This window comes from Eleutherodactylus coqui, chromosome 6, assembly GCF_035609145.1.
Source record: "Eleutherodactylus coqui strain aEleCoq1 chromosome 6, aEleCoq1.hap1, whole genome shotgun sequence".
Taxonomy (NCBI): Eukaryota; Metazoa; Chordata; class Amphibia; order Anura; family Eleutherodactylidae; genus Eleutherodactylus; species Eleutherodactylus coqui.
This window is the reverse complement of record NC_089842.1, coordinates 113718199-113742987: the sequence shown is the minus strand read 5'-3', so window position 1 is coordinate 113742987 and position 24789 is coordinate 113718199. Positions and strand designations below refer to the sequence as shown.

General features: G+C 43.8%; 1 protein-coding gene across 1 annotated transcript in view; it reads right to left on the bottom strand.

Moving 5' to 3' along the window:
- Positions 1 to 1471: 1471 nt before the first annotated feature.
- LOC136632478 (nicotinamide N-methyltransferase-like) overlaps positions 1472 to 24789 on the bottom strand; it is a 47965-nt gene continuing 24647 nt past the window's right edge. The window contains exons 2-3 of the mRNA XM_066607404.1: positions 5442 to 5649; positions 1472 to 3936 (exon numbers count right to left, since the gene is read on the bottom strand). Of these exons, the coding sequence (XP_066463501.1) occupies positions 3513 to 3936; positions 5442 to 5649 (632 nt within the window). The 3' untranslated portion in view covers positions 1472 to 3512. The remainder of the gene's footprint in view (positions 3937 to 5441; positions 5650 to 24789) is intronic.

Genomic DNA, 24789 nt, shown 5'->3' with positions numbered 1-24789 from the left:
AATAAATCTAACACATTTTTCACTTATTTGTATTTTTTTTAGTCCTTTAAAGGCATTTGAACTTGGAATAACTTATACTATAATAGTGAAGTATTGCAGTATTTTGTATGTTTTATTTTTTCATTAATTCTATTAAGATGTGGCATAGACACGTCTTAAAATGTAGGAATACATGGCAGCCCTAAGGGCTTTCTCAAGGTCATTAGTTGTCATGACACCAAATAGTAGGCAAAGTAAAGAGAAAAAGCTGGTGAAGCTACTGCTGAGTTGGGTATGTAGAGCCTAAATGGTGTAACAAAGTGTGGAGAATGGGAAATACAGAAGTCCTGTCAATCCAGAAGGTTTGCCACATCTACAAGAGAAGTAGGTATTCATAGTAAATGTGAAAACGGATACTAAACCCTGGTAACAATTCAAACTTCCAATTCAGACAATTTAAGGCAATTGGATAAAGTCCAGCTTCTCTTTTATTTATTAACCAGCAAAAGTAAGGTGTTGTGGGGCATAATACCCCTTCTTCAGCTTTGCTGAGGGTTGCACTGTTAAGGAAAAATGCTGTATAGACACAGTCCCTTTCTGAGAGAAGTGGCTGAGTGACCGTTAGAAACCGGAAAACCCCTGTAATTCACATATAGGTGAAGAACCCTGATGGTATTTAGTTATTCCAGCTAGAAAGAATGCACCTAATTCTGCTACAACTGCTTGCATGGACTAAATATAGCAAGTTTGGACATTATACTAGACTAAGTGTGAAATGCATCATTGCTGACCACACACATGTCCAGCGTAAGATCCTGACAATATCTGTATGTAGCGTTCACATTTTTATTTAAATGTTTTCTTTTTATATTAATGGAATTACTTAATGTTTCCAGGTTAAATACTTATTCCCCCCCCCCCCCCAACATTTTATCTATCTTGCAACATGAAGACACATAGATTCACTGGGTGGTGTCCCTCATTTGTCTCCAAGAAAGTTATCAGGCTTGTATTTCTCTGTACTTCAGTGAGTGTGTTGGTCATAACCAAAGAGACAATAGACTCATTGTACTTGTTGCCAATTGTAGTCAAAGCATTTGGAAGGTGGGTTATACTGGTTTTTAGCCAGGGAGAAATCAGCACTGTGTCCTTATTTTCCAAAACCAATACCGAACAGGACTATGGGCTCGTGCACCCAGCAGCCCCTTGTGCATGGAGCATACACAACATTGCACAGAGGCCATATGGTTTCATAGTATGGAGCTCTACAGCCTTAATGTGTTGCCCTATGGACTCCTTGGTGTGCCAGATGTGAGGAGATATACTTCTATGCATGCATGTTAAATGGAGCATACCATGATTTTCATATCAAATTCAACAAAACAACCTTCTATATGCTGCCATACGAAAACAGGCATGCAACCATACAGTGGAGATTTTATACACATCTTTGTTGGACCACTTAGAACTATATACAAAATGAAGTCATAATTAGTGATTGAGGCAAAGTTCTTGGTGAATGCTGCTAATATTTATTTGTATGCATTTTAATTCCTTGAATCTCAGACATGAGGATTTCATGGCTCATACATCAAGATTCATAATCATGTAGTAAAGAGCAGGCAAGTCATACTGATCCACTCAAGCAAAACACACAGTTCAAAGCTAAATGTTTACCTTTATTAGCATATTGCAATAGTGTCTGATGTAATGCAAATAGCCAGAAGTCATACAATACCCCATGATTTCCCAGACAACCATATGAGGTCTCAAGACTATTATCAGTCGAAAGAAAGTTTCTAAAAACAAAATGTTAATAACAGCCAACTAGCCATTTTTTAAAAGGGAACCTGTTACCTGCCTAAAGCACCATAAACTAAAGGCCCATTTACATTGGACGAGGGTGGGGCAACCGATGCCCGACACTTGTCCTTGTATCCTTGCGCTCCCGTGCTCCTGCACGGGAGCTAACACAGCTGGCTTACACACGGAGCGGCCAGCATGTGCTGCTAAAAATGACGATCATCGCTCATCGTGCAGTTTAAACAGCTGCCATTCAACAGCCAACGGTACCTGTGTTATGTCAATGGAGAGGGGTGGGGAAGCGAGAGGAGAGCTGCACTGCCCCCCCTCCCTGCTGGATGCTCCATGTGCGAACCAGCTGTGCTAGCTTCCGTACAGGAGTACGGGAGCGCGGGGATACAGGGATGAGTGTGTGGCATTGTTTGCCCGACACTTGTCCGGTGTAAATCGGCCTTAACTTACAGTGCTGTTAAGTCAGGTGACAGGGAGGCGGGTGATGTATTTTTTATACTTCCCTGCTACATGAATCTTCTGGTGCCCACCACTGAAGTCCACACAAGTCTATGAAAGATCACATGCATGGCTATCTGAAAAGAGTCAGATTTTCATCCGTAGCGCAGACTTCAATGGCTGGTATCTAGATATCCAGCTAGCGAGCAAGTATAAAAAAATACATCACCAGCTCCCTGTCACGTGCTCTAACAGCATCGTGGCAAAAAATTCCTATTAAAATCATAATCTGAAATAATACCATAGTCCATTACATGCTTCGCTGTACAGCTCTGTATGCAGTCAGGATGTACATAGTTATATGTGTGTCAAGAAGGAATTAATCTAAATGGATCTTTATTTCTACTCCGATTTTCACATTATATCTTTAAAGGGGTTGGTGCATCATTTCTCTGTTTTAGAGCTACAAATCCCTTCTCTACGCTGGTTTCAGACAAGCGTATTATAGACTCATTTATACTTCTGTAACGCAAACCCAACCGTGGGATTAACTGACTCGAACTTCATAGCTCAGTTTGAATCTTTTCAGCCAGATGACTCCTCCCTGGTAATGTTCATACAGCACAGGATAACTTTTATTTAATTGTTGAGGCACATGGGTTCATTAGGAATAGCAAAAGCATTAGAAGCCAATAATTTTTCATCCCATTACGGCTAATAAAGTTAGATTTATGGGTGAGATGGTGCTGACAAATTCCATGTAAAGGGAATCCGTGAGCACAATAATGCTACTGTGTCAGAGAGCAGCATGAAGTAATCATACACATGCTGATTCCAGTGTGTCTGTAATTGGTGAATATGCTGTAGTTTAGTTAAACTCACAGTTTAATCATATCAGCACAATGCCATTTCTATAAAACTGAAGTCAGATGTATTTATGAGATACAGGCATCTTCCACTGCTGATTTACTGTGTAAAGAGAGAAAACTGTCAAAGGAAGAAGGCTGTCAATCAGATTCTGGAGGGTGGGGGAACTTATATTTCATGAATACATTCGACTCTTGCTTCACAGCACTCACATCATGCTGCAATGATGAAACTGTAAGTTTAAATGACACTATTAAATATTCGCAAATAACAGACACCTTTAGGCACATTAATAGAATTGTCTATGAATTCTGTAGGCGAGTTAGATCATACAGAAAGCCCTGGTTTGGTTATTAAATCCTATTTTAAAATTTACATATGAGCTATTAACTCGCACATTTAAAATTAATTCTCTACTTCTCCTTGTAAGCAGCAATGAATATGACGCCCTTGTAGTCACAAAGGTCACTCACAACTTTTGTCTCTTTAACCTTACAGCAATCAATAACAAAGCCTTCTCCAACTAGAGCTTTCCTGGCAAAATCCTCATCATATCTGAGAACATGGAACTTGTCTTTTTGGATTGTGAAATATGTTGTGTCTAAATCCCCAATTAATATGAGGCATCCCCCAGGTTTCATGAGCCTTGAGTACTTCCTGAGATATCCCCTGTAATCATCATGATCTTTGCTGATAACATCTAGAAGCCAAGCGCTGATAATACAATCGGCTAGTGGTAGGTCCAGCGGTTCTATTATATTTTCTTTCTCAAAGTCACATTTCATAACATGTTGAACTGCTGATCTCATTTTTTCTTCTTTGTCCTGTAACTGGTCTCTGAAACAAATGGGAAAAATGAAGAAAGTAATTATCCCATCAACATCACCATGGGTATTAAAGCTCAGCAGTAGCTCTATACATCAGTAATCTGTAGATTGTTGGCTCCCAGTACTGGTAGAAAGATTTGAATTCAATCAAGACCAGTATACTAAGTGTCAGGCTTATACTGTGCACTTCCAACAGTAACTATTATTATACAAGGAACCATGATGGAGAATATTTGTCTGAGTGGCTAAATTTTGATTTTACTATTGACTTCTGAAATGAGATCTGGAATAAACTAGCATTACAAATGTGTTGGACCCACTTCTTTTTAGTATATTATTGACCTGGTAGAAGGGTTGCACAGTAAAATATCAACATTTGCAGATGAAAAAAACTGTGAAGTAATTAACACAAGAGAGGATAGCATACAATTGAAAATGGACCTGGATAAGTTGAGAGTTTGGGCAGAAAAATGGCAAATGAGGTTTAACACTGATAAGTGTATGGTTATGCACATGGTCAGGTAAAAAAGGCCTACCGGTGTACATGAAATGGGAAGCCAAAGGGCAAAACTATTATGAAAAAGCGGATCAAGAAGGGTGCCACCGCTCTTGACCAACGTCACAGGCCTCTCACCAGCCAAGCCAGAAACCTACTGTGCACTGATGAGGGGCAAACACCTTGAAACAGCTGTCTGTGTAAGGTTTTCTGGCTTGGTTTTCTATTGCCAATTATTGTTTTACAGACTTGTTAAAAAGTCATTCAATGATTTGAAGGAATGTTGCCATCCAATAGGTGGCGCTGCAGAGATATTGTACCATCTTCCTTATTAACATGAAAAAAGACATTGGGATTTTAATTCACTGCAAACTTAACTGCAGCACCATGTCTCAGGTAGCTGCTGCCAAGTTAAATAGGATCATGGTGTGAATTAAAAGGGATCTAGGGACACATGACAAGAACATTGTTTTTCCAATTTATGAATTACTGATCAGACTACACATGGATTATTGTGTACAATTTTGGGCACCAGTACTCAAGAGATACTTATCAGAGCTTGAGTCGGTTCAAAGACCAGTAACTAATGGAATGATCAAAATTGGGGTTATTTACTTTAAAAGAGATAGCTGAGTGGGCGACCTAATAACTATGTGTAAGTATATCAGAGGTCAATACAGATATCTTCCCCATAACCTATTGCATGTTAAAGTCAATATTACTTGTTAGTCACTGATTACTACAGAGGGGTTATTGGTTCAGGGTGTTGTTCTACCTATCGCTTCTACCTCATTGAGGTTTTTTGCCTTTCTCTAGATCAAGATTGCAGGAAAATAGGCTGAACTGGAATGACACAAGTCTGTTTTCAGTCTAAAATATTATTTTACTGTGTTTATAATATAAAGTAGATAGAAGATATATTGCCAAAACATTCCCTAGATCTACTTCATATTATTTGTATGGTTGCAATGATGACAATGGCAGCAGGTTTTCCCCTAATATTTGATAAAATATTTCACCTGTTTCCCTCTGTGTCTACATGAAGCTGTGTGGCATGGCCCCAATGAAATGCTCCCGTACGTGTGTCCAGCCATCTTTTCAGCTCCAGGATGCATCTGTCTCTGGCCTTCAGCACTATAATGTGCTTGAAAAACTCACAGGCCGCATACAAATGATGAATCATGGGACCAAGGCTGAGGTCAATACAGATCTCTCCTTTAATGTGACCTGTTAAAATAAATTGCAAATATTGAAGCATATACAGTAATATGTTAAACCCTCATGCAGAGCTTGCTCCACGTATTTGTTGGACAATGGAGTCACAGTGGTTTCCCCACATGCCTCATTTTGTTGTGCGTATATTCATAAACATTATATAAATATGTTTTCTTTCAATTTCTACCAAAGAACTTCCAAATGATCAACTGTGCCATCAGCAAAGATTTGGATTTCTAGACCATGGAGTGAATTACCTACAGGATAGACTCCTTGCTAGAGATGGGTGGCACCTTGCAAAGACAGAAAAGCATATATTTGGAAGGTGCCTTGCTACACTCATCAGGAGAGCTTTACACTTGAATAATATGAGAAGGGAAGTGAAAGGCCAGGGAAAATATACAACTAATTAGTACAAATTGTGAATCTTGCTATTAGAAGTCAAAAGAAAGAACAAAGACAAAACATTCGGAAGGAAAGTAGAGGAGCAAGAAACACCCATCAAAATAAAATGTTACTATACAAATGTACAGAGCATGGGAAACAAGTAAGGAGAATTAGAGCTCATAACACAGGAAAAGAAATGTGATGACATAGGCATCACAGAAACTTTTGGACAGAAATGTACAAGAAGGTTGGGATATGTTCCAAAATGAGATTCTCAAAACACAACTGCTAACAATCCCTAAAAGGGGCGTGGCTTAGCTACAGAGCGGGAAGGACGTGTCCCATTCCGCTCACTAGCAAACCCTTCTAAGGAGCGCAATAAACTGCAGAAAATCAACTGCCACAGACACCAAAGACGGTCTACTTACCATCAAGAAGACCCCCGGTGACCTGGTAGGAGACTAAGGACTTTTGGAGCTCCACAGCGGACGAATGGCTCCAGCGGCACAGAGCGATTCCCGCCTCACCTTCCCCCCCTTTGCCATCTTCTTACCTCGATCTCCTGCCGCTGGGGCTGGATACGGACCGCTCGGACGACATCTCCCCCACCGAGCGAATCCGCAGCAGACACTAGAGCCGGGTGAGTGCCTCTGCCAGTAAACCTCGACGTGAGCGCTCTCCACTGCCGAACCCGCGGGTGGCCCTGGTGACGCTTCCCCCCGCGCCTACGGAGACATTCAGGCACAGGGACTCTGCTCCCCTACCGAGACGAGGCAGCCAGGTGTTGAGGGATACGAGGAGACTGCACATACCGGGGACTGAGCCTACAGGAGAGGGTGCAGAGTCACCATCCCCCCTCCCTGTCTCTCCATTTAACTCATAGCCGGAGCAGATGGGCCAGCAGGGAGATCATCACCCCTTCTGCCCCCCCCTCTCTGGACCCACAGACGCTGCATGAGACATAAGACTGTGCCACCCGACATCTAAAGGAGCACCCCCCCTCCCCTGCAAGAGATTTAAAGCAGAGCCGCAGAGGGTTCTCCACTTTTACCTCTTATACGTCTCTAACACCACAGCCTGAGGTCTCAGGCCACCCCAAATCAGTCCACACCAACGTTTTAACTATACACAGAATCAGAGAGGCGCATTAACCCTTGGTGGCCCAACAACTGCAGCAGACAAATACGATATAACACAGCTTCCTGAAGCTACAAGATGCCACTCACCTCTAACCAAACGCCATCAGGAGCCAAGAGAACCCACATAAAATCTGAATCTCCTTAGCAACTACCTATATAAAGGTCCCAGGGAGACAAAATCTCTTCTCTCTCAATCCTGTGAGTCTAAAAATGATTTCTGCCTCAAAAAAAAAATACAAGAAGGACGCTGTGCTTAACTAACTACTACGTAGACACCACCGAGACTTCAGCAGAACCTAACACGCGACCTGACCTCAACATGGTTAAAACTAACAGAAACACAATAAAAATCAACTAGAAATGGATAAATACTTAAAGAAAAAACATCACTCGCCAGCGGCGCAAAGAGCCAAAATTACACATGAAGCCTCTAACGACCAGGACCTGATCGACTCTGACAGAGACTGTGGCTCAACACACTCGGACCAAGACGAAGAACAAGATAGAGGCCCAATCTCTCGCTCCTTCATCAAAAAAATACTAACCAAAGCTCTCTCCCCGGTCTGACAAGAACTTGCCGACATCAAAACAGATGTCAAACATATAGGCCGCAGGGTAGATCACTTGGAGAACACCCAACTAGAATTAAAGGGGTTGTCCGGCCACACAGGGTAAAAATTTTTATAATGCTGCTGCTTCCCTTTCAGTAGGGATAGTAGCATACAGGGGCTCAAACCGGCAGGCAGATCAGCTGGAATGTCAGTTTCTTACCTTAGAATCTGATCTTCACTGCAGCTTTCAAAGATGGCGCCTCTGTGCTGCCTTCCCACAATGCTCTGCGCTCTCCCTCCTCTGTGTGCGCGCTCCCGATGGCAGTAAGAGGCATGAAAAGGCAGGATTTCATGGCCTCCCTCAGCTCACGTCCTAGCCCCGCCCACGACACGCCCACCTCTATTGAACTGCTCTACAGTCTCTCCCCGCCCAGGCCCCGCCCCCTAATGCATACTATACTCAGAGGGGGTGTGGCCAGGGGAGACTGCGTTATACACTCATGGTTTAGGATAAAATCCTGGCATGAGTGTAAACGGCAGCACAGTGTATAGTGAATGGAGAAGGGGTGGGGAGAGCCGAGAGAGAACTCTCCTGCAGCCTCCCACTGCAAGGCTACCTACTGCCCCCCCACCCTGCTAAAGTAAAGTAAAACAAAACATTTCCCCACACCAACATGCCCTCATAGTGCCCCTCCCACAGCGACCCCCCCCCCTCACAATGACCCCCCACCCCCACAGTGCACTCTCCCACAGTGCCCCCCTAATGATCCCCCACAGTGACACAAACAGTGCCCTCTTCAGTACCCCCTACACATGCCCCCCCAAAGTGCCCCCCAGTGTCACCCTTACAGTGCCCTCCAAAGTAGCCCCCCTCATTCCCCCAACCACAGCATTCTCCACAGTCCCCCCTCAACAGTGCCCCCCCAGTATTCCCCCCACAGTGTCCTCCACAGTACCCCCCCTACACATGCCACCACCCAGAGTCCCCCCCAGTGCACTCCAAAGTAGCCCCCCTCCACATGCCCCCCACAGTCCCCCCATCCACAGCGTCCCTATACAGTGCCCGCCCCTGTGACCTCCCCCACAGAGTCCCCCTTTACAGTGCCCACACACAAGTACACTAACAGCACCCCCTGCCCCTCACCCCTACAAGTACAGTGATACCTATATATAGATAACACAGGATCCACCATTCACAACAGACACAGCTCCCCTCCTCCCCTCCCTGCACAGGCAGGATTATACTGTGTGAAAAATTACTGTGACAGCCTCACGCTACCCCCCCCCCCCCCCCCCAGCGTGGCAAATTACTGCCACAGCCCCCTCCAACCCCACGTGACAAATTACTGTGACAGACCACCCCCACCCCACAGCTACAAATCTATGTGACGGGACACCCCACCGCGACAAGTCTATGTGACCGCACACCCCACCGCGACAATTCTATGTGACCGCACACCCCACCGCGACAAGTCTATGTGACCGCACACCCCACCGCTACAAGTCTATATGACCGTACACCCCACCGCTACAAGTTTATGTGACCGCACACTCCACCGTGACAAGTCTATGTGACCGCACAACCCACTGCGACAAGTCTATGTGACCGCACACCCCACCGCTACAAGTCTATGTGACCGCACACTCCACCGCGACAAGTCTATGTGACCGCACACCCCACCGCTACAAGTCTATGTGACCGCACACTCCACCGCGACAAGTCTATGTGACCGCACACCCCACCGCTACAAGTCTATGTGACCGCACACTCCACCGCGACAAGTCTATGTGACCGCACACCCCACCGCTACAAGTCTATGTGACCGCACACTCCACCGCGACAAGTCTATGAGACCGCACACCCCACCGCTACAAGTCTATGTGACCGCATACCCCACCGCTACAAGTCTATGTGACCGCACACCCCACCACTACAAGTCTATGTGACCGCACACCCCACCGCGACAAGTCTATGTGACCGCACACCCCACCGCTACAAGTCTATATGACCGCACACCCCACCGCTACAAGTCTATGTGACCGCACACCCCACCGCGACAAGTCTATGTGACCGCACACTCCACCGCAACAAGTCTATGTGACCGCACACCCCACCGCTACAAGTCTATGTGACCGCATACCCCACCGCTACAAGTCTATGTGACCGCACACCCCACGACTACAAGTCTATGTGACCGCACACCCCACCGCGACAAGTCTATGTGACCGCACACCCCACCGCTACAAGTCTATATGACCGCACACCCCACCGCTACAAGTTTATGTGACCGCACACTCCACCGTGACAAGTCTATGTGACCGCACACCCCACTGCGACAAGTCTATGTGACCGCACACTCCACCGCGACAAGTCTATGTGACCGCACACCCCACCGCTACAAGTCTATGTGACCGCATACCCCACCGCTACAAGTCTATGTGAACGCACACCCCACCACTACAAGTCTATGTGACTGCACACCCCACCGCTACAAGTCTATGTGACCGCACACCCCACCGCTACAAGTTTATGTGACCGCACACTCCAACGTGACAAGTCTATGTGACCGCACACCCCACTGCGACAAGTCTATGTGACCGCACACCCCACCGCTACAAGTCTATGTGACCGCAAACACCACCGCTACAAGTTTATGTGACCGCACACTCCACCGTGACAAGTCTATGTGACCGCACACCCCACTGCGACAAGTCTATGTGACCGCACACCCCACCGCTACAAGTCTATGTGACCGCAAACACCACCGCTACAAGTTTATGTGACCACACACTCCACCGTGACAAGTCTATGTGACCGCACACCCCACCGCGACAAGTCTATGTGACCGCACACCCCACCGCTACAAGTCTATGTGACCGCACACTCCACCGCGACAAGTCTATGTGACCGCACACCCCACCGCTACAAGTCTATGTGACCGCATACCCCACCGCTACAAGTCTATGTGACCGCACACCCCACCTCTACAAGTCTATGTGACCGCACACCCCACCGCTACAAGTCTATGTGACCACACACCCCACCGCTACAAGTCTATGTGACCGCACACCCCACCGCTACAAGTTTATGTGACCGCACACTCCAACGTGACAAGTCTATGTGACCGCACACCCCACTGCGACAAGTCTATGTGACCGCACACCCCACCGCTACAAGTCTATGGGACCGCAAACACCACCGCTACAAGTTTATGTGACCGCACACTCCACCGTGACAGTTCTATGTGACCGCACACCCCACCGCGACAAGTCTATGTGACCGCACACCCCACCGCGACAAGTCTATGTGACCGCACACTCCACCGCTACAAGTCTATGTGACCGCACACTCCACCGCTACAAGTCTATGTGACCGCACCCCCCCTCCCCCCTGCGACTTCTGACAGCCGGGTTTCCTGACACCACTAGCACACACACACACACACACCACTGCACTCCCCCCCCCCCTGGTCTTCTGACAGCCGGGTCTCCTGACACCACTAGCACACACACACACACACACACACACACACACACACATCTCTGCACCCCTGCCCCCCCCCCCGGGACTTCTGACAGCCGGGTCTCCTGACACCACTAGTACACACACATCACTGCACCCCCGCCCCCCCCCTTCGGACTTCTGACAGCCGGGTCTCCTGACACCACTAGCACACACACATCACTGCACCCCCCCCCCCCCGGGACTTCTGACAGCCGGGTCTCCTGACACCACTACCGCACACACACACACACAACCACTGCACCCCCCCCCCCTGCGACTTCTGTCAGCTGGGTCCCTGCACACCACTTGCACACATCCATCCATCCTCCCCCTTTTCTCCCTCTCCCCCCCCCCCCCCCGCAAGAGCCTGACCCTTCACTCATTCTTACCTTGGAGATGAAGAGCCAGCAGACTTGTCGGAACCAATGGCAACCGAGGAGCAACACAGGAGGGGGCACCCCAAAAGGTAAGTGAATAACTTCTGTTTGCCTAATTTACAATGCACAATGTATATTACAAAGTGCATTGTATTGGGCAAACAGAAGTAATGAGACCTAATGTTTATGGCCGGACAACTGCTTTAATCCACCACAGCAAGGCAGTACAGAGCAATCTACTCTCTCAACAAGACAATCTCAACCCAGCCTTCCTTCTCTTGGAGGACCAGGAGAACAGGAGCAGGAGAAAAAACGTCAGAATAAGAGGTCTTCCAGAGTCCACTGCACCAGAAGCTCTTAAATCAGCGGCCATACAAATATTTGGCTCTCTCCTAAGAGAAGAGAGGGCAGATAATATCACTATTGAACGAATCCACAGAGCTTTACGACCTAGGCCTATCGCTTCAGCCCCTCCACAAGATGTCATATGCGGACTACTAAGCTACGTAGATACTGCAGATATCTTTCAAAAAGCATGAGAGACCCAAGATACACTATTTGAAAACAGCAAAATATTACTCTTCCAGGACTTAGCACCAAGCACGCTAGCTAAAAGGCGCTTATTGAAACCTTTAACAGATGCCTTGAGAGCGAAAAAATTCCCAGTGAAATGGCTCTTCCCATTTGGCTTAGCTACCTTCAACGACGGGCAACAAATAACCATTCGAACTCCAGAAGACCTAGGAAAAGCATGGGAAAAATTAGACATCTCGCCGATCGACATCCCCTCCTGGCTACCAGTACAAAGCCAACATGTGATACCTCTGTTCTCGAAACCGGAGGACTGGAAGATCAGCTCAAAACTCAAGTCAACTAAGAAGTCCCAACCTTCCAATAAATAATTAACCACAATATTCATTTTCCAAAAGGACGATCTACACCCCAGCTCGGAGGTTTACACCTCGGACTCTCCACACCCACCGCCCCCCCTCCCTCTCCTTATCTCTCTCCCTATCATTCTCTTCTGCTTCCTAACCTTGCAGGGCAAGAACAAGCCACCACAGCTGGACAGAGGACTTTACAGTTCCTACGGAGGAGACGGGGGACACCCCCAGCCCTAAATACATCAGAGACTTGTGAGTCATAACCGGCTACCAGCAGTTGGCGCGCGGGAAGGGCTGGGGAGTTGTGTACGGTCAACATGCTATACCTGTTTTTCATTCGTGGAGGTCCCTCCTAATGACCCCGGGCCCCCGAACCCACAGAAGTACCCCATGAAGCGGGACGTGGAGGAATCGGGACCCCCGGCCATTGGGACAGGTCTTATCCTGAATTTAGCTAATCCTTGTTATGTTTTTAGACTCTGTTAAAAAAGGCTGTTCACATACAGCTCAGTTCGGTTAGTTTCAATAACAATAGGAGTTGTCTGACATTAGAAGCCAAAATATTTAAGATAAAATCTCACTCAAAGACGACTCGCTATTTTCTCTAATACGAAGTCTCGGTGGTCTGCTAGAATCAATGGAGTGCGGCCAGCCACCCCCCAAACACGCAGGTGGGATTTGTCACCTAGGCCTGGCCTTCTATGCAACTGGCTTAGTCCTTGCGGTGAAGAGCTCGGCCACTGTTCGGTGGCTCCACCCACACCTGGGTTTTCGCAACACACCCCTGCTTTCGTGGCTGGGTAGAAAAAAACTGGTATCAACCTAAATACTACCATATATTCTCTATGTTCTACAAACAGTCCCGATAGAGATCCGCTGCAAATTCTTCTTAAATCTTAACAAACTGTTCAGGACATTTATTTGGAATAAGCAGAAACCACGACTAGCATTTTCATACTTGACACAAAAGAACCCACAAGGAGGTTTTTGCCTACCAGACATATCTACCTATTACAAAGCGATCCACATGGCTAGATGGTTTGACTTGGTGGATCGCAAACTAGACTCGCCCTTTTTAAATCTAGAGAGAACGCTAATAGATCAAATTGGTCAATTCCTCCTTTGGACCAACAATAAAATGTCTTTTAAAAAACAAACACTCAGCCTGACACTAAGAGGCACAATCAAAGTAATGCATTCTATCAGAACAGAAACGGGAGATCAACACAAGCTAGCACCAATGATTCCCGCATCACTGGTCCCCTCTATTATAGCTAATAAGCTAATTAAACCAACCAACACCTGGGCTAAACTAAATTCTCTAACAATCCAAGACATCATTAAGGGAACTAAAATAAACAACCCCTCACATATCGACCTGCTCTTACCAAACCACTCTCTAAACTTCCTAGACATATCAGGTATCTATTCCTCACTCAAAAAGCTTCAGGAGAAATTTCAAAGAGAACTGCGAGACCCGCTTTGGTTCGAAGCTTACCTCACTGTCCCAGAGAGACCAAAGAAACTCATGACACACGTATACAGAGGCCTACTTTTGAACGCCGCGCCCGACAAGCCATGGTTTCTTTGGAGTTTGGGAAGGAGAATTGGGGACAACCTTTGATAGGGAAGAGACTAAAAAAATCTTGACAAACTCACATGGTTTCTCGAAATGCGTCCTCATTCAGGAAAACTCATTCAAATTGACAACCCGATGGTATAAAACACCGGTCTCGCTCTCCAAACCTAATGCTACACAAATCGACAGATGTTGGAGATGTGACTCAGATAGAGGGAACCTAGTACATATTTGGTGGCACTGTCCACAAATCAACCCCTTCTGGCAAAACCTCACAAACCAGATAAATAAAATATGTAACACCACATACACATTTACACCCGAGGAAGTTTTACTTTGGAAACCCTCGAAACAGTTCACACCTTCAAAAATTTGTCTCCCCACCATACTAATTGTGGTAGCAAAACTACTCATTCCACCACTATGGAAATCAAATCAGACACCTACGATAGCACAGTGGAAAGATAAAATTTCACAAATCTATAGATTTGAGGAACTAGCCGCATGGGAAACCAACTCGAGGGAAGAATTACTCAAACTCTGGTCACCGTGGTACACACACCTAAAAGACTAGATAACACAGCTCTATCCAAGTAGCCTTAAACGGGGTGACGTATAAGAGTACCTAGCAGCAACATACTCACTTGGGTGCTCCTCTCGATGGCTGTCCCCCCCCCCCCCCATTGTTAAGTTTCTTACCAAAGATCGCAAATAAAAAGCCGGGACGCTGTAACAGGTGCGGGTGGGAGCCCTCAGTAGATCCGATTTACCAAATCGTTTCCTCCATTGTCCTCTCCCCCACTCGCATACCTCGCTGATTACACATTTGAACAGACCCCTAACGATGTGGGGATGTGGCTCCCACACGCACACATAGCACCCATCAGCTGATTGCACCCAACCTATATCTATACAACCTTCGAAGCAAGAATTGTGCACCTTATCCCTACCCAAATATGTAACGCTCATAATTTTTTGATCTGATAATAATATCCTATGACGGCTTTATTTATGTAAGAAGCCACCCATTGTTTGTATACGATTATCTCTGTATTCAATAAAAACAAGATTGTTTAAAAAAAAAAAACAATCCCTAAAAGAAGGAAGAATGGGAAGTATTTAAAGAGACCAGGATGGATGAACACAGAACTTAAATACATGCTAAAAAGGAAGAAAAATCAGTTTATTAAATGGATAGAGCAGGGCATATCCAAAGAATATAATGCAGTCTGCAAAAACTGTAGTGCAAGTGTCAGAATAGCTAAAGCTGATAATGAACTGAGTCTTGCTAGAAAGGCCAAAAGCAATAAATGGGATTATTTGGGGTATATCAAAAGCAAAAGAAAATTCAAAGATGCCATAGAATGTTTACAGGATGAAAATTGTGAATTGGTTAAAAATTATGTTGAGAAGGCGGAACCTTTAAATTCCTATTTCATATTCATTTTTTCTCAGGAAGTAAATGTAACATAAACTGATTTCCCCTGTACTATTGAAGGAATAATAGAATGCAGGCCATCTATAAGCAGAAAATGGTGAGGGAATCCTTAGCTAACTTAAATGAATTCAATTCTCAGGGTCCATATGAATTAAATCATCGGATACTGTAGGAAGCAGCAGAAGTAATTACTGAACCACTCCCCTCAATCTTTGAAAATTCCTTGAGAACAGGAGAAGTCCCAGAAGATTAAAGAAGGCCAAATGTTGTGCCTATCTTCAAAAAAGGGAAGAAGGTGGACTAAGGCAACTACAGGCCTGTGAGCCTAACTTCTATAGTGGGAAATACCTTTGAAGAAATTATTAAACAGCTTGTATGCAAGTGCTTGGGTAAGAATATAGTAATTAATCAGAGCCAGCATGGGTTTGTAATAAACAAGTCATGCTAGACCAATTTAATTGTCTTCTATTACAGAACACGGACTGGTTTGATCAGGGAAATGAAACTGATGTAGTATATTTTGACATCAGCAAAGCATTTGACAAAATATTTCATATGAACCTTATTGAAAAAATAACCAAATATGGCATTGACAAGGCAACTGTTACGTGAATTCACTGGCTTAGTGATTCGCTGCTACAGTCCTTAGATCCTTCTGGTCTTTGCTTAGGATCAGCTACTAATCACAGGCCGCAGCGGGCATGTGCCAATCTCCCAGCTGAAATGTCCCAGCTCCCAGTAATGGCACTTTTTTAAACGAAGACTTTGTGGACCACAGGTCTGCAGCACTGGATCACTGAGGAAGAGGATCGGTAAGTACCGCTGTTTTTATTGTTTTACCATATTTGGATCCAGTTTTAAACAATCTTATCACAGCCAGACAACTCCTTTTATCTAATACTTCTTAAAACCACACTAAAGTGGTTCTACACTTCGATTAATCCCTACTTGTTAGAAGATTCCCTTGACAATAAGATCATAAGTATCACCCTTCCAGGACCTGCAGGATTACAGCAATCAGCTGTAATCTGTGAGGAACCATGACAGTGACTGTTCAATTTCCATGCAGCACAACCACATGGAAAATTCAGCATGACACAGTGCCCTTTCGAATCAACAGATTACCCTAGCAATGCAGTGCAGGACAGATCCTTCAAAATGATAGACAATCTTTGTGATTGCTCTTGACTTAAAATTGCATAGTAGGGTAGATGATAATGGGTAGTCTCAAGTAAATAGCCCTTTATAAGAGCAGGACCACCAAAGCTTTCCTACAGTATGTTAATGCCATTAATTTTTCTCAGAAAGAGCAGACTGCTGGGTGACCTTGAAGTCTTCTGGTTACAGTAAGAGAAAAGGAGAAAGGAGGCTCAAAAGGCTAGTGTGACCAGAACCATCCAAATATATTCAACAATTACTAAAAGGTGAGATGCTAAGATGATGGAATGGTGTTATTTCACTTTATGTATCATCAATAACCAGGGGTGCAGCTGTCCACTTGTCTCCCTGCAACTCATTGATCATGATGTAGAATAAATATCAAAGTGGGAAAAAAGACAAAACCAGCATGCACCCATGAGTATATATATATATTAAAAAAGATAAGAGTGTATTTAACCCTTTCATAACCAAGAGTCACTGATGCTCCTATGTCCAGGTCACATTCTGCTGTTCTGGTATTTCCACTTTAAAAAATCATCTTTTTAATATATTTTTTTCTGTGACATATCTACATGAGGGCTTTTTTTTGCAGGATGAGTTGTATTTTTAGATAGCACCATTTAACATACCATATAATATATTGGAAAACTTTAAAACATTTTTAAGTTGGGCGAAATGAGAAATAATGTAATTGTACCATTTTGGAGGGGGTTGTTTTTATGGCACTCAGCACACAGTAACAAATTAGATGTTATATTTAGTATGTGGGTCATACAATTGCAGCAATATCAAATTTATAAAGTTTTCTATCTAGTACTACTTCAAAAAAAATACTTATTTTCATTAAAAAAATCTATTGCTTTCTATTGCCATCTATTAACTCCCATAACTTTAAAACAAAATCTAACAGGGCTGTGTGATGGCTTATTTTTTGCATGGTGAGCTAGTTTTTCTTGGTATGATTTGGGGGTATATTAAAGCTTTTATGGTAGTGTATTAACTTTTTTTGGAGGTGATCAAAGAAAGCACAATTCTGCATTGCATTTTTTATCTTACAATGTTCACCATGCAGGATTAATTATGTGATGTTTTAATAAACTAGACCCTTATGAATGCAGCAATACCAGTTTTTACATTTTGTAAATTGAATTATATTTTGAAGCAATGACTGGAAAAAGTTTTTTTTAAACTTTTAATTATTTTTTATAATAATAAAAAGCCGTTATTTTTAGTCCCTATAGGAGTCTTGAACTTGTGATCGTTTGAGTTCTTATTTTGCATAATGCAATACCATTGTAATGCATTACCATCATGTCCAACTTGAGCATAATTCACACCATGCCCAGGACAAACACAAATAGGAGAAGAATTCATTCAAACAGACACTGAAACAGACTGAACAGTAAATGAGACTTGTGAGCAGACATCCAACAACAAATGACAAATGCTAAAACATTTACCAAGAATACTAAACGCATAAGTAGATGGAATAGCAAAAGAATACTATAAGGTATTGCGTCATATTTTGGGCCAAGATACTTAAGCTCATGAACCCATGACAAGGGTCCTTGTTATCTTGTAAGTTCCTACCCTAATGAGAAAACTCAAACCACAGGGAGTCCTGCCTGTAAGCAGGGCGATTGTCTAAATAGAGGCAGCCCCAAGCTGGAACCGAGGTGCCTGGCTCACCATAGATGGTAAATAGCATACAAGCTGAACAGGACACTGTTTATATCAACAGGGAATCACACTGAAATCCTCATGCATGAAGCAACAGTAAGCAACATATGCATGACTCCAAACACCAGCGTTCTGAGAGGGAAAGATGAGAAAGATAAATGTCCAGCTCCCTCTAGCAAGTGATGCTGGCATTTATGTGTAGCAGACCAGTGGTAATTGGCGGACTGGAGCAATACACATGCAGCCAACAAAATCATCCCACACCTGTGCAAGTGTGCTGCTGGAAACCCACAGAACTACAGGTCCCTTAAGCACAATGTGACAATTACATTGTATTCAAACAAAAGAAGAAAAATCGTCAGCGCTCGATCAAGCAAGAAAATTTGGCAAGATAAAGGAATAAGTTGTATAACTTACTTCATGGAGGTGCCTATGTGCAGGCGCCTCCTAATCCCGGATGGCGTATCACAAAGTCAGTGGACACCGGCAGCGATGAAAGTTTCACAGCTGAATACTCACAATGATATACAACGCATTTCGGTCTGGGGCTTTTTTCAAGTAAACATTATGTTAAAAATCATTCATATATGTATAAAATTTAAAATTACCTGACAAGATAAGTGCGGGTGCAGCAAGTAAGGTTTCCGGATTCACCAGAGGCGTCACGTGACGTTTACGTCCGAATGACGCTCCAGTAACTCCCCTATGAGACGCAATCACGTGACCATACGTCACTACACGCATTCTAACAATCTTCCTATGAGACGTAACCACGTGACTATGGTATCCAAGGAGGCGGCAGCATCAGCGGTGTAGAGATTGTAAAAAAAAAAAAAGGCTTAATTGCTCCATAAAATGGCGACGTTTCGACTTAATCTAAGTCTTTTTCAAGCCTTATACATTGCCATGAACACACATCTTATATAGTGAGGACAGACAGGGAGGACACTCCTCCAACTCCTTAATCAGTAAGTAATACAACACACATGAAACAAAAAACAGACATGGACTATACAAAAGACAAGGTTCTCTACACATATACATTAAGGTAAAACCTGGACTGCATCCATGTGTTGGGCTGCTCCACACAGCGTTCCACTATGTCTCCATTCATGTGTTCAGCCGGATATACTGTCAGGGGAATCTTCCCGGCGCACCGCGCGTACGCGGATTGCGTCACAGCCAACCACAGTAACACTGCCGATCAGCGTCTCGGCCATCCACTATATGGCGCTGACTCTAGCAGGAACTAGTCATGCATAATGGCACTTCTGGAATTAGAATAAGCACGGCCAACCACAAGATGGCGCCTCCGTAATAGGAAACAATGGAGCACGCCAACCAAGGGTGCCTATACATAAAGTATATTATATATAGTAGCAAAAATTACTTTGGCACATAAGGGAATACTGCAAATTCACAAAAAGCTCTCACAAGGTGCCAGCAAAACATTAAAGTCACCTATACTAATAAGGCAAAACAAGAGAATAATTGTAGATAATAAAACCTATATCCAAAAAATGTGTGCCAAAAAATAAAAAAAAAATTTTAAGAAAAAAAATTTTTTGAAATTTTTTTTTTGAAAAAATGAAAAAAGTGTTAAAAATAAAAACATGATGAAGTAGTATATGCGCATGTGTGTAAAGAATAACTGTATAAGGGCTTAGTCACACGGGCGTTTTTTCACGCGATTTGCGCATCGCATGACGGATGCGCATGCGCAAATCGCGTGACCGGCGCCGAAAAATCAGCCCAAAAATCGCCCGAAAATCTGCTCCTAGCCGCGTTTCATTAGAAACGGGCCGGAGCTGTCCAGCGCATTGCATTCAATGGAGCCGGCAATATAGCCGGCTCCATTGAATGCAAGCGCTGCGGGCGAGTGTGGGATGAATTGTCGGGAAGGGGTTAAATATATAACCCCTTCCCTGCAATGCATCCTTAAATGTGAAAAAGTAAAAAAAATGTATGTACTCACCTGCTCCCGGCTGCTGGAGATCCCGGCGGCCGGCCTGCAGTGGGTGTGAAGGAGGTGTGACTCAGACTTGCCCCTGATTGGCTCAGCGCTGAGCCAATCAGAGGCAAGTCTCAGTCACACCCATTCATGAATTCATGGATGGGTGTGACTGAGATCTGCCTCTGATTGGCTCAGGCTGAGCCAATCAGGGGCCAGTCTGAGTCACACCCCTTCACACCTACTGCAGGCCGGCTGCCGGGATCTCCAGCTGCCGGGAGCCGGTGAGTACATACATTTTTTTTATTTTTTCACATTTAAGGATGCATTGCAGGGAAGGGGTTATATATTTAACCCCTTCCCGACAATTCATCCCGCGCACGCCGGCAGCCCATTGCTTTCAATGGAGTCGGCTGTATTGCCGACTCCATTGAATTCAATGGGCAAACATCGTTCTTCTCTGCCACAGCTGTTCCAGCTGTGGCAGAGAAGAATGATTTGTCTTCTGTATGTTCTCAATGGGGTCGGCGCTGCTGCCGCCGGCCCCGTTGAGCGCATATAGAGAAGAGAACAGGAATCGCAGATAGGTGCGATCTGCGATTTCTGTTCCATAATTTATCGGACGAGCGCATAAAAAGCGCTCATGTGTCCGATACCATTGCAAAGCAATGGTTTTAAAAAATCGCCGGACGCATGCACATGCGCAAATCGCGGCAATAAACGCCCGTGTGACTAAGGCCTAATGGTGAAAAAAATCTAATTAAATATACATAAATTCACGAAAAAAAATTAACGAAAAAAAATATTAAATATAAATAAAAACCAACATATAACTGGACAAAAAGTGGACAGAAAATAGCAAACCTAAATAGGTGTGAATAACTAGTCTTTCAAAAGTACGGTGCATAAGCAAGTAAACTTCAAAAAAAATTATAAAGATACATAAAAAATTTTTTTAAAAAACGCTAATTGAAAAAAAAATTTTTTGCTTTATTGATACGGAAAAATTTTTATTTTATTTTTTTTTATATATAATGCATGACAATGTTACAGAGAAAATACAAATTGTCAACTGACAATATTAGACATAGCAAGGACATAATTGTAATAGTGAATAAATAGCCGGAAAAAACGCGAACTGTGGAGAAGACCAACACAGAGACCAGGAGAGAAATCTAGGGAAAAAAGAAAAAAGGATTAAAAACAGGCATCTAAAAACTATATACATCAGATGAGGATCCTTAAATATAAGGGGCAAAGACATACTCCATGTTTAAACCGAAAGGATGTAACGTATTGAGGGTGTGAATCCAGCGCAACGCTTTCTTTTTGAGAAGAGCCTCCCTGTCACCTCCTCTGGTCAACGGTGGAACATCATCAATAATCCTGAATTTAAATTGACTTATACTATGCTTTTTCTCATGGAAATGCTTGGGGATCGGCAGGTCCAAGCACTTGGTACGTATAGTACTCTTATGTTTAATCATACGACTACGCGCTTCGAGAATCGTTTCCCCCACGTATCCAAGTCCGCAGGGGCAGGTGACCAAATAGATGACATAAGAGGAGGTGCAGGAATATCTCTTCCTAATTTTGAATTTCTGGCCTGTATATGGATGATGAAAGCTATCACCCTTGACAAGATTGCAGCAGCAAACACAGCCAAGACAGGGAAAATTGCCCTTCTTGGCTGGTGCTAGTACTCGCTGTGTATGACTCACCTTCGGTACAATTGATTTCACTAACTTTCACTAAATTTTTGCAGAGAGGTTATCCGAGACCTCTTATCAACAGGGCAGTTGACGGAGTACGACAACTGCAGCGTGACACCTTGTTGATACCTAAAAGTAAAACCACCAAACCAGCAAGAGTGCCTTTTATCTCCACTTTTGGTAGACATAGTGGGCAGGCCTCTTCCATAATAAACAAACATTGGTCCCTTCTGACAAAAGGCTTAAGTGTGGTACCAGAATTTAACGAAAAACCGATGATGGCCTATAGACGACCCCTAAACATACGTGACAAGTTAGTGAAATCAATTGTACCGAAGGTGAGTCATACACAGCGAGTACTAGCACCAGCCAAGAAGGGCAATTTTCCCTGTCTTGGCTGTGTTTGCTGCGGCAATCTTGTCAAGGGTGATAGCTTTCATCATCCATATACAGGCCAGAAATTCAAAATTAGGAAGAGATATTCCTGCACCTCCTCTTATGTCATCTATTTGGTCACCTGCCCCTGCGGACTTGGATACGTGGGGGAAAAGATTCTCGAAGCGCGTAGTCGTATGATTAAACATAAGAGTACTATACGTACCAAGTGCTTGGACCTGCCGATCCCCAAGCATTTCCATGAGAAAAAGCATAGTATAAGTCAATTTAAATTCAGGATTATTGATGATGTTCCACCGTTGACCAGAGGAGGTGACAGGGAGGCTCTTCTCAAAAAGAAAGAGTTGCGCTGAATTCACACCCTCAATACGTTACATCTAGAGATGAGCGAACACGTTCGGCCCCGCCCCTTTTTCGCCCGAACACCGAACTTTGCGAACACTTCAGTGTTCGGGCGAAAAAGTTCGGGGGCCGCCGTGGCAGCGCGGGGGGGGGGGGGGGGTGCGGCGGGGAGTGGGGGGGGAGAGGGAGAGAGAGAGGGCTCCCCCCTGTTCCCCGCTACTGCCGCCCGCGCCGCCGCGCATCTCCCCGCCCCCCGGCGGCACCCGGACCTTTACGCGCGAACACTGCAGTGTTCGGCAAAGCCGGTGTCCGGGTGCGGATGTGTCCGTAACGGACATGTTCGCTCATCTCTAGTTACATCCTTTTGGTTTAAACATGGAGTATGTCTTTGTCCCTTATATTTAAGGATCCTCATCTGATGTATACAGTTTTTAGATGCCTGTTTTTAATCCTTTTTTCTTTTTTCCCTAGATTTCTCTCCTGGTCTCTGTGTTGGTCTTCTCCACAGTTCGCGTTTTTTCCGGCTATTTATTCACTATTACAATTATGTCCTTGCTATGTCTAATATTGTCAGTTGACAATTTGTATTTTCTCTGTAACATTGTCATGCATTATATAAAAAAAAAAAAAAAAAATTCCGTATCAATAAAGCAAAAAATTTTTTTTTCAATTAGCGTTTTTAAAACATTTTTTTTATCTTTATAATTTTTTTTTTGAAGTTTACTTGCTTATGCACCGTACTTTTGAAAGACTAGTTATTCACACCTATTTAGGTTTGCTATTTTCTGTCCACTTTTTGTCCAGTTATATGTTGGTTTTTATTTATATTTAATATTTTTTTTTGTGAATTTTTTTTTGTGAATTTATGTATATTTATTTAGATTTTTTTCACCATTATACAATTATTCTTTACACACATGCGCATATACTACTTCATCATGTTTTTATTTTTAACACTTTTTTCATTTTTTCAAAAAAAAATTTTTCAAAAAATTTTTTTTCTTAAAATTTTTTTTTATTTTTTGGCACACATTTTTTGGATATAGGTTTTATTATCTACAATTATTCTCTTCTGTTTTGCCTTATTAGTATAGGTGACTTTAATGTTTTGCTGGCACCTTGTGAGAGCTTTTTGTGAATTTGCAGTATTCCCTTATGTGCCAAAGTAATTTTTGCTACTATATATAATATACTTTATGTATAGGCACCCTTGGTTGGCGTGTTCCATTGTTTCCTATTACGGAGGTGCCATCTTGTGGTTGGCCGTGCTTATTCTAATTCCAGAAGTGCCATTATACATGACTAGTTCCTGCTAGAGTCAGCGCCATATAGTGGATGGCCGAAACGCTGATCGGCAGTGTTACTGTGGTTGGTTGTGACGCAATCCGCGTACGCGCGGTGCGCCAGGAAGATTCCCCTGACAGTATATCCGGCTGAACACATGAATGGAGACATAGTGGAACGCTGTGTGGAGCAGCCCAACACATGGATGCAGTCCAGGTTTTACCTTAATGTATATGTGTAGAGAACCTTGTCTTTTGTATAGTCCATGTCTGTTTTTTGTTTCATGTGTGTTGTATTACTTACTGATTAAGGAGTTGGAGGAGTGTCCTCCCTGTCTGTCCTCACTATATAAGATGTGTGTTCATGGCAATGTATTAGGCTTGAAAAAGACTTAGATTAAGTCGAAACGTCGCCATTTTATGGAGCAATAAAGCCTTTTTTTTTTTTACAATCTCTACACCGTTGATGCTGCTGCCTCCTTGGATACCATTGCATTTATTTGGGGTTGGTTTCATGACCCCACAGGTGGCTTGGCATATACAGACTGGAACCTCTGCACTGAAGTGCATGTGTTAGGTGTGCTGCGGGACTTTCCTATTTCTACTGTACCCACGTGACTACACGTCACCGTGCAAGACGTAAACGTCACGTGACGCCGCCGGTGAATCCAGAAACCTTACTTGCTGCACCCGCACTTATCTTGTCAGGTAATTTTAGATTTTATATACATATGTATGATTTTTAACATAATGTATACTTCAAAAAG